Source organism: Xylaria bambusicola, assembly GCF_022495145.1.
Source record: "Xylaria bambusicola strain CBS 139988 unplaced genomic scaffold F5B22scaffold_22, whole genome shotgun sequence".
NCBI lineage: Eukaryota > Fungi > Ascomycota > Sordariomycetes > Xylariales > Xylariaceae > Xylaria > Xylaria bambusicola.
The window spans coordinates 155,337-167,194 of record NW_025953575.1 but is presented as its reverse complement, the minus strand read 5'-3'; the positions used below and the strand labels follow the sequence as shown (position 1 = coordinate 167,194).

The following is an 11,858-nucleotide window of genomic DNA, read 5'->3' as shown; positions in this document are numbered from 1 at the left end:
GCAGCTGTCAGCAAACTTTCTTTCAAACTAGGACAGACCATTCCATAGTTAGTCTAACCTATGAGAGAGTCAGAGAGTCAGAGCCGCGAGTCGGCAGCGGCAACGCGGAAATTCGGCAACGTCTCGAACAAGCATCTGGCTACCCAGGCGAGACACACGATACCCCGTAGGCGGGCGGTATCATCAAGGCGTCAGCGATTACTTGATTGCTGGCCACCATACATACCTAAGGGAGGGCACAGATGACGACGTCATAGCCTCAGCCACACAAACATACGCACACCTAGTGTAAGTTTGTCCTCATGAGCGCTTACAGTCCACCAAGCACCTACGGTAGCTCAGATACCTCTAAACATAGAACTGCCTGTCAATAACGGATATCAATTAAGGTCCCAAATGGCCAAACTTGAAATTTTCTAGGTACCTGGAAGTCCGAGTGCTGGTGTTCTGCATGTGCCTTAGGTATGTAGTTACATGCATACCTAGCATCTACGAATAGGTAGCTAGCTAGGTACCTCTAGGTATGAGTGCCGTAGTCACTTGATGCCTGCATGTAAACTTGAATCGCTGTTTGCCCTACAGCAGGTAAGTACATAGGTATGTATGTATCCCCTGGTGTACCTACAGGTATCTACTGTAGCTCGTAATGAAGATGGGGTGTACCTAGCTTGCCGTTACCCGGCGTTTGTCTCTCTCTTCGATATAAGATTGGCCGGTGTCTTCTTTCCCTTTGTGGTATTTCAAAGTACAGAGCCAAGAGCAGCGCCCCCATTGGTCTGTTGGGTTTCACTTGCCTGCCCTGGGGTGCGCTGACGACATCTCTTATTTACTTTTACATAGGTAGCCGATTTCACCCCGCGCTCAAAGCCATCCCTACCAACCTACTGCCCAACCTTACCTCCTCCTAATATCCTTCAATTCAATGTAGGTTCGGAGCCCAAAATATGACTCAAAATAAACCCATCACGTTCTAATATCAGAGCCAAAAGCGAAAGCACATGTCATCCCATTCCGCTTGATTCCCGGCTAATAAAGCTTTGACGCCAGAAATGTCTACTGTGAACGCCACGCAGGATGGCTCGTCCCGCGACGTCACCACACATGATACGAATCCTACGACAAACACCTCTCTTACTAGCCATACTCTAACAGGGAAACAAGAGCACTGTCTGACTACCCTCCTGTGGCTTTTGTGCAGACAAGCTAATGGGCATGCAGATCTGAAGCGGGAGCTCATCTCTGAGCAGGTCAATTGGGAAATTAATGAGCTGAACTCCCCAACCGCCCTTCGTAGGTTTGGCGCCCCGTTCAAATCCGACTATGGCGAGGTGTCACCTCTCGATTCCGAGCTCCCTATCTTACGGTATATATTCGTCCACCATGTCCGCGAATTTCCCTTCCTCGATAAGGCCAAAGAGAAGGAATTCTGGCAGGACAAGTTGCAGGTGGTACGTACGCCCGCAAAGCGATTTATTGAAATCAAGCAGTAGTCCCATACTGACTTCTTTGGAATAGTTCCTCGAGTCTTTCGCTAGCAAGAATATATCGTCGTCCGAAGATCGCCTCGAAGAGACGAAACGCCGAAAACTAGCCGTAAAATGTCGGAAGCTGGTAGAGCTGATGATGGTGTCTGGCGTTCCTACGGCTTCTGGTTTCGAGGAGAGGATAAGATTCGCCGAAATGGAAATTGTTGACCGGAATGCCATTGATACTGGTATGCTCAACACCATGCCGGAGGGCAACTTTGTCAACGGGTGGGATGTCAACGTTGCTGGTGTTCGTACAACACTAGTAAAGAGAAATATCAGACATCACAAGCATGCGGTAAGATATTGCATTGCTGGCAGAATTAAATCAATACTGATCCTAGAAACAGGAATTTCTGCTGCGAGTGAGAAGAAAGGGCGAGATTGAGCACTTCGTGGGAAGACGTTATGGTGACTTTGCGCGACTACACAAGGACCTAAGAAATGAGCTTCCAGGAAAGGTTCTTCCACCGCTTCCCAAAAAGAACAAGTCCACCACGACAGCTAGTGGACTATTCTCACGTACAACAGATGGCGCCGATGATTCTGACGCCTCGTCCGTTTCGTCGGCATCCACTGTTTTCCCGGGTGCCCAATCCAATAGCCTCAGTGAATCAATGAAGAACCTGGCAGTGCGTGACCCCCGTCAGAACAAGCTGGCATCTCCACGAACATCTATTGAGGGTCACTCGAGCCCCACGATTTTGAGCCCCAAAGCCGAGGTAAGTAGGCGGTCTCTGCTCACTCTATACGGCAACTAACTTGGACTAGAATGCGATTCTCTGGCGTGAAGATCAGCGAGTCTCGTTAAGAGCATTCCTGCGATATTTGCTGCAGAACCAACAAATCGCACAGACTAAGGCGATACAGGATTTCCTCACTCGAAATCCGATTACACCTTCGGATGAGGATGTTGATGATATCCATCGTCGTAAAGCCGTGGATGCTAAGCGAATGGAAGAACAGAAAGAGTTTTTCGAAATAGCGAGAAAGAGGGCCGCCGAGCTTGATGTTTACATGGAGAAATTTCGCCAAGACATTGTCAAGCGAAATGGGTTAACAAAATTACTCCAGGAGATCAAGGATAAGCCCTCGATTCAGGACCTTAGCATGCAATATCAGAAGTTTGCTGAATGGTTGCGGATAGAAATTGCTGCAACAATCTATCACTTGTTCCTTGCTGAGGACAACTCGCCCGAACTATTTGCGCAGCTTAAGCGGATCCACTCTTTAATACCATACACTCTTCTTAAAAATGTCATCAAGATTGCGAATCCAGCTGCTGTTATGTCCGGTGTTCTCGATTTATTCTTAGCCCAACCTTTCGGCTCTCGCTCTCTGTTACAACGAATCTTTTCTATGACGCTGAACGACGGAATCAAGAGCTATCAGAAATCCATTGACGCAGTGGCAGCTAAGATCGGAGACAGCATTTTCGTGGAGAAGCTGACAAAATTCAGCCAAGCGGAAGATCATATCAAACTCATCATACGTGAAGAGGCTGAGGCTGAGGACATAGACATTATTGTATCGATCTTACGATCTGACCTAATTTCGCCAGCCCTCAAGTCCGACCAGATTGGGCGGCTATATAATGCGTATGTCGCCTTCAATAATGCCGTCGAAAACGTTGACGAGGAATTGAAGCAGGGGTCCCGGCTTTTCTCATACCTCAAGCAACTTATGAAATTGCAGATGAGGCAGCGCGATAAAGCCATGATGCTAAACCTCATCGAAGAGCCTGTCACTCTTCAACTATTCCGGGACCTTTTCACCATCTTCTATGAGCCTCTCGTTAGAGTCTATAAATCGGCCAATGTTTATAATAGCATTACTGATTTTGCAGTGTTTCTTGATGATATGATTCAGGTAGGCAGGGAGCTCGTACAACTATTTCGATAGCGCTAACTACTTGCGTAGGTTGTTGAGAAATGTCGCGAGCAGGATGCTTCGGCAGATCCCAACCAGACTGTACAAGCCTTTATTGATCTCTGTCAACGGCATGAGCACAACTTTTACAAGTTCGTTCACGAGGTTCATACGCATGACAATGGCCTTTTTACACAGCTTATGGGCTGGATAGAAGGTATTCTTGAATTTCTCAGGAACGGGCCGGTAGGCGGGGCGGTGGATATAAATGCTTTATTTGAGGGCGCCGTTGCGAGTGGTCAATTAAATAAAGCGAAGGCGATTGATGAAATCGACCAACTAATTGCGTGGCAAGAAGCACGGAAGAAATGGCATCATGATAAGACGCGCCAAAAGATGGCAGCCGAAGGCTCAGTAAGTGAAACGGGCCTGCCGGGCATGGGAAGCATCAGCGCCAGCGATTTCGGTCTCGACGCCGTGGATCTAGAAGATCTTAACTACGATTTCGATTCGGATGAGGAAGTCGAGGCGGCGGAAGAGGATGAGCTAGACCCAATAGAAGCTGAGCGACGCAGACGAGCTAAGAAACAGGATCGCTTGAGACGTAGCGCTGGTGAGCCCACGAAGCCACAGGTGAGTGAGGTTCACCGTCTGAAGGACAACTTCATCATAATGTTGCGTCAAGTACTGGCATCATAGGCCTCCTGCCACAGGGAGATGGGCGCTTCCAATCCACGATCCCCGCTGAGACATTGATGGGCACGGACATGGCATGGGCATTGGTAGATAATGCATTTCGTGGTGTTAGGTAGAAGAAGATATACACATAGACGTGCCTACCTAGGTATAGGCAGCATACGCACCTATCAGGCTGTAATTGATATGAACAGATTCAAGTTCAATGAGAAAAGGACGACGCGAATATACCTCTTGTACGATATAGAACTTTTTTCTCTCTTCATTCGATACAAGTAGTTACTCAGATTGAGTAGTCCCTAGGTAGGTAGGTACAAGGTAGTTTAGTGCACACATACATGTATGTACCTTAGCATGTAGGTACACTTTCCATGTTGCTTATTGAGATCGTGGTACCCCAATACATAATTTACCTAGGTAAACTACGGCATTGAATGCCCGAGTAGTATCGTCACTGTGGAGCCCCTCGCTGTGCGAGCCGAGAGGACAAAGAATGTCACGGCATCTCGCACGTGACCTCTATTGGGCTTGAGTCGGGCGCGGGAGGGTGGTTACACCTGCGAGTTGTCCCTCGGTAATCAGAATCGACGCTATTGGCTCAAGTCCCGATCGCTCGCCCATCGTAGCGCCGACGAAACTTTGAAGGCATCATCCATATCCGTGGCGACCTAGTTTTTGCCATTGGAAATTGTAGGACAAGAGCCTCGTCCGTTCTTGCTGGTGCCTCTATCTCTCCGCTCTACCCTTCTTACGTCCTTTCAACATGGCATCCTCAATCGCGCTGAGGAGACTGGCCACCGGGTCTACCGTGAGTTTTGTCCTGGCCAGCGATGCGGCACATCCCCATGCGACACTTTCCCCGAGCTTTACAGTCCCCTACATTGCTTCGCCTTGAACCTGAAACCCCTCGGTCGGCTGACTTGGCTGCTGCCTCTAGTTCTCAAGGGCCACCACATTACCAAGGAGAGCTTTCTCAACGACACGTCCCGTCTGTATGTGAGCAATCGCTGCGACCACTGTGCCGCCTTCCCTCTCAGTCCACGCTGATCGATTGATATAGCTCGTATTATCGCAAACAACCCGTTAAGGGCAAAGGAGGCGCCCATACACGTTAGCAACAAATACCCAGTTGTCGTAGGTTACCTAGGTTCCACATTGCAGCTTTACGGAAGCTATCCAGCTATTTATATCACTTAGACACAACTGACAGCCTCTAGGATCACGAGTACGATGCACTCGTCGTTGGTGCCGGCGGTGCCGGCCTACGGGCAGCATTTGGTCTCGCCGAAGCGGGTTTCAACACAGCCTGTATATCGAAACTCTTCCCTACACGAAGCCATACCGTCGCCGCTCAGGGTGGTATAAACGCTGCGCTAGGAAATATGCACGAGGATGATTGGAGGTGGCACATGTACGATACCGTCAAGGGTTCCGACTGGCTCGGTGACCAAGACGCTATCCACTACATGACGAGGGAGGCTCCCGCATCGATCATCGAATTGGAGAACTACGGTTGCCCATTCTCTCGAACTGAAGAGGGGAAAATGTAAGCTCCCAACGCCAGGCATCGCACCGATGGAGCTTGCTAATCACCGTCATGAAGTTACCAGCGTGCGTTCGGTGGTCAGTCACAGAAGTATGGAAAGGGTGGTCAGGCGTACAGATGCTGTGCTGTAGCTGATCGAACCGGTCACGCTCTTTTGCATACACTCTACGGTCAATCGCTTCGCCACAACACGAACTATTTCATCGAATTTTTCGCTCTCGACTTGATTATGGAAGATGGCGAATGCCGTGGTGTCCTTGCTTATAACCAAGAAGACGGCACACTTCACCGATTCCTTGCCAAGAACACCGTATTGGCTACTGGTGGATACGGTCGAGCCTACTTCAGTTGCACATCGGCACACACATGTACCGGCGATGGTATGGCTATGGTTGCCCGTGCTGGGCTACCTAACCAGGATCTCGAATTTGTTCAATTCCACCCCACAGGTATCTACGGAGCTGGATGTTTGATTACGGAAGGCTCGCGTGGCGAGGGTGGCTACCTCTTGAATTCCGAGGGTGAGCGTTTCATGGAGCGTTATGCCCCTACTGCTAAGGACCTGGCTAGTCGAGACGTTGTATCTCGGTCCATGACCATGGAGATTCGTGACGGCCGAGGTGTTGGACCCGAGAAGGATCACATCTACCTGCAGCTCAGCCATCTGCCCGCTGAAATTCTTGCTGAACGTCTGCCTGGTATTTCAGAGACTGCTGCTATTTTCGCTGGTGTTGATGTTCGGAAACAGCCCATTCCCGTCCTTCCAACGGTTCACTACAACATGGGTGGTATTCCCACCCGTTACACCGGAGAGGTGCTAACCGTTGACGGACAGGGCAACGATAAGGTTGTTCCTGGCTTGTTCGCTTGTGGTGAAGCCGCTTGCGTTTCTGTTCATGGTGCTAACCGTCTCGGTGCTAACTCTTTGCTTGATTTGGTCGTCTTTGGCCGTGCCGTATCTCACACTATTCGTGACAAGTTCACTCCGGGGGCTAAACTGGCGCCGGTCAGCGCTGATGCCGGTGCTGGGTCTATTGAGACACTTGACCAGGTCCGTAACTCGAGTGGACCCAAGTCAACTGCCGAGGTCAGATTGGCTATGCAAAAGGCCATGCAGACGGATGTCAGTGTATTCCGTACTCAGGAAAGTCTGGATGAAGGTGTTAGAAAAGTTACCGAGATCGACAACATGTTCCCTCAGGTTGGTATCAAGGATCGCGGCATGATTTGGAACTCGGACCTCGTGGAGACTTTGGAATTACGGAACTTGCTCACCTGCGCGTAAGTGTCTCAAATCTCATGAATTCTTTACATATACTAACCAGCTTAGTTCTCAAACCGCTGTTGCTGCTGCTAACCGAAAGGAATCTCGTGGCGCTCACGCGCGTGAAGATTTCCCCGAGCGAGATGATGAGAATTGGATGAAGCACACGCTCAGTTTCCAGAAGAAACCGCATGCCAAGGTCGAGCTGGGTTACAGGAAGGTTGTTGGGACGACACTGGATGAGAACGAATGCAAAGCTGTTCCGCCTTTCAAGCGAACTTACTAAACGACGAATAAAGGGCGTAATGGTAGAAATGAAAACACCCATTGGTATGGTAATGTGTGCCAATTAAGCGAGGTCACATCGTGAGTTAAAAGATATCAGCATATGTACGAAGCAGCATGGATGGAGTATTCGGCTAGCTATAACATCTGAGTGCGAATATGTAACTTAGGTAGACTTGTTGCATGAGCAAACTTGTACAAAGATTTTTTTTTTATTATTATCATTCGGTTCCACATAATTTCTTCTCCATCAAGCAGAACCAAATAGGATGTTGTGGATTCAAAAATGATGATATGTTCGCTCATATATCTATCTAGTATAAAGTCATTGTTCTAGTGTAGCTATTAAGGCCTAGATGAGATCATTCTACCCGCCGGCACGCCCAATTTTTATCCGCAGCTCCTCTATCATACCAGTATTGTATCCCTTTAACTTCCAGCTTAACTCTATAACTTTTAAGACCTAGTTATATTAACCCCTAACCTACACTACCCCTGTTTTCTTAACGTGACATTATGAGTATGTAGTATTCCTATACCTACTATATTTATAATTTGCTCTTTAATTAATTAATAAGATAACTTTAATTAAAATAGTTATATTATTAAAAAGCCTTAATTTAGCATTATTTATAAGTTATTTTAGTTTTTTTAAATTTTAATAGGAATAATATTATAAGATTTAATAAAATTAAAGGTAGATAAAGGTATACTTAAGCTTAATATACCCTTATTTATTTACTTAAGTAATAGTTATAACTTTTAGCCTTGGGCTAGCTGTATAGGTATTTTGTAGCTTAATCAGTAGCCCTACCGGACCTCCGGAAGCCTATTCAGCCTACCGTAACATATATAGCTTAATTGATAAAGGTTATAACCTAGCAAGTTATCCTTTACTTTATTACTATATAATTAATAATGTATTTTTAATATTCACCAATAATATTATATATTATACCCGTTATAATAATTATATAGTTCTTAATTTAAATAACCCCCTTTATAGTTAAGCCTTATATAGTAAAGATACCTTTTTATATAGCTCTTTTATATATAATTTAAAGTTCCTTTATTTCTTAAATCCAATTAGCCCTTTTTATAATTAACTATTCTTTTAACCCCCTTTATAATTAAATTTACCTTTAAGGATTAATTAATGTATACCTATATAGCTATAAAAAAGCTTTTATATAATAAAAGTTCATTATATTAAACTATATATTATATATAATTTTAACTTAATAGAGCTTTTATATAGCTTTTACCTTTACCCCTTCAACCCCCTTTACAGTTGAACCCCCCTTGGCACCCTTCGTTGCTATTAAGGCTCCCTTTATAGCCTACCCTATTCGACCCCCTTTGCGGTTACCTATTTGGACCCCTATGCGGTCGAACTTACCTTATACGAATATGCCCCCTATATAGCTATTTGTTTGTTTCTTCGTTTTTAGCCCCTTCTATTAGCCAATACCCCTTTTAATTATACCCTTTTATATAGTTAGGCTAATTTTTCTATATTAAGTTAACTATATAGTATTTATATAAATAGCGGACTAAATCCTTAACGTAAATTAGGTTTAAGCTTTTATTTAAACGGCTATTTTTTATGCTATAGCTAACCTAATATAAGACTTTAATGCTTAGTTTAAATAGTTAAAGGCTACTTATACAGCAGAATTAACGGAACTTTAAGCTATTTAAAATATAACTATTTTAACTCTTTTATATTAACGCCTTTATTTAATTTTATTAAACCTTCCCCTTTTTATAAGTAATTAAAAGTTTAAAGTTTAATTATCCCTTTTAAAAGGTAAATTATATATTAATAGTAAAGTAATTAATAGCTTAAAAGTTAAATTTATATATATATATAAAAGGTTAAATTAAAAAAATATAATAAATTGTTTAATTATAATTATTTATTATTAAACTTAATATATAAAACTTTTTTAAAATAATAAAAGCCTTATAATAAATTTATTATAACTTAAATAAAATTATATAGGTATTAAAAAGGTTAAAGGCCTTATAGCTTAAAGATATAAATTTAATATATAATTTCCTTATTATTTAAAAAAAGAATTTATAAAATGTAAATATTTAAGAATAATTAAACTCCCTTTATATTTAAAACCTTTATTTAGCCCTATCACTATACCTATAGGGTAAGCTAAATAAACGTAAAGCTATTCCTACTATATATAATAAATTTATTAAGCTATTACTTTAATTAGGTTAAGGGAATAGCTGTTACGATTAAGGGTTTAAGGCATAGCTGTATTAATGCTATAAATGAAAATTCTAAGCTAAGGAAGAAAGGAAGGAAAGATAAAACTAAAATATAAGTATATATAGAAATATATATATACTAATAGCTATTATAAGTTATATAACCTTATTAATATATATTTTATATATTTTTATAATATCCTTTTATAATATATATAATATTTTAATATAATATATATTTAATATATTTATTATACTTCCCCTTATTAAAATTAAAATATAGGTATAATATAAATTAAAGAATTATTTATAGCATTTAATTTTAATTATATTACAATTAGGGGTTTAGGGCATAGCTATATTGATGCTATAGATGAAGATTTTAAGTTAAGGAAGAAAGGAAGGAAGGATAAAATTAAAATATAAGCGTATATAGAAATATATACGTATTAATAGCTATTATAGGTTATGTAACCTTATTAGTATATATCTCGCGTATTTCTACGGTATCCCTTTATAATATATATAGTGTTCCGGTATAGTATATATTTAATACATTTATTATACTTCCCCCTATTAAAATTAAAACATGGGTGTAAAATAGGTTGAAAAATTATTTATAACGTTTAGTTTTAATTATGCTGCTATTTTATATAGCAATGTTATCGTTGGGATGGTTAGTAACGAACTTATTAACTATTATAGCTTTTATCTATTTATTTAGCTATTTAAGTGGTTCTGGTATGTTAAGCTATTTTTTATAAAACTTTTATATTTTAATTAACAAGTTTTTAAAATTTTTTACTAGGTATTAAATATTGTTAAAGTTATAATCTTTTTAAGCAATTTAATATTATAGCGTTTTATTATACCCTATTATTTATTCCCTAAATAGCTGCTTAGCTTCCTATTCCGATCCTTCTTTAATATCTTTAAGTTTTAATAATGGTTAAGTTTATTAAAGTAATAGGTCTTTATTCGCTTTATATAATTAATTTATATAAAAAAGGTTAGTTATTTTTATTAACTTTAAAAGGTTTAATATATAGTTATATCCCTTCTTTTTAAATATTTTAAAGGGTTTAACCTATTAAGAGTTTAATTAAGTAGTTAGGCTATTAGTTATAAAGCCCTTCTTTTTTAAGAAAACTTTATCTTTTATATAAAAGTTTACCGGATATTGCTTCTTATTTACTTATATTTTTTACCTTTTTTATATAGCTTTTATTGCTTTATAAATTATCTTTTATATCTTATAGGTTTATTATATTAATTATTAGGCTAGCTTTTTAAGTGTTATCTTTTTAACAATATTTAATAAAAGTAGTAATAAAGGGTTCCTTATATTAATTCCTATTAAAACCTTTAATAATACTATATTAATAGTTAAATACTAAGAAGTATTATATATAAAATCTAATATAGATAAATAGGAGCTTTAATCATTTTAATATTTATTAATATAAAAGCATAACCATTAATTTAGCTTTTAATTTATAAATTCTATAACCCTTTATATTTAAAGGTAAAGGGTACTCTTATATTAATATTTAATATAGGTTAACTTATTAATCTTTATTAAAAAGTATGAAATAAAAGGTTTTATATTATTTAAAATTAATACCTTTAAAAAATTTAAGAAACAATAGGTATACTTATAATATTAATATACTATATTTTCCATTATATTGTTTTTTTTATTAAATATTATAATTAATAAGTAGTTAAACTTATTAATAAATACCTATATATAATTATAGCTATATTTATTTAAGGGTATATCCTTCCTATTAATTATAATATAGCATTAAATAACTATAAGGATTAATAATAGGTATAATAATTTAAATATTTTATTTTAAGGGATTTTATTCCATTAATAATTATAATAATTATAAATATATATTTAAACATTTTATTTTAATAAAAGCTAATAATAATTCTATTTAATCATTTTAATACATTTATTTTATTTGGAGTAAATAGTAATTATTAAATAATAAGCTTCTTTAATTAGGGCTATTTAGAAATAAACCTTTAAGTTAAAAGTTTACTTTAAGATAATTAATTAATAGTTTTTACATTTTAAACCTTATTTTTTGTTTTTTTATTAAATTAAGTTTACCAGGTTGGAATTATATAATACTATTGCCTTTTCTTCTATAGTAGCTACTGGCCCTCCTAAAGCTTTAAATAAAATTAAAGCTATATTATGTTCTTCAACTTTATAGGCTTTAATAGTTAATAAATTAACTATTTTATAAAATAATATATTTATTATTACGTTTTTTTAATTAAACTAATATTAAAAAGTAATATTAAAGTTAAATAAAAAGTTTATCTATTTTATTTATTTTATAAAAAAAAACTCTTTTAATAATAAAATATAATAAAGCTTAATAATTAATTATTATAAAAAACTTTATATTTAATAACTTTAAGT

The 11,858-nt window shown here is 38.7% G+C and overlaps 1 protein-coding gene across 1 annotated transcript; it reads left to right on the top strand.

Annotated features, from left to right (window-relative positions):
* Nucleotides 1-1,049: 1,049 nt before the first annotated feature.
* F5B22DRAFT_636532 (uncharacterized protein) lies at nucleotides 1,050-7,187 on the top strand (the record flags this gene model as incomplete). Its single annotated transcript, XM_047977298.1, has 12 exons — nucleotides 1,050-1,167; nucleotides 1,219-1,448; nucleotides 1,516-1,776; nucleotides 1,877-2,248; nucleotides 2,298-3,395; nucleotides 3,447-4,079; nucleotides 4,764-4,899; nucleotides 5,029-5,079; nucleotides 5,152-5,225; nucleotides 5,309-5,637; nucleotides 5,695-6,918; nucleotides 6,968-7,187. The coding sequence occupies 12 exons, from the start codon at nucleotides 1,050-1,052 to the stop codon at nucleotides 7,185-7,187; spliced, it is 4,746 nt and encodes a 1,581-aa protein (XP_047830532.1).
* Between the last annotated feature and the right edge of the window lie 4,671 nt (nucleotides 7,188-11,858).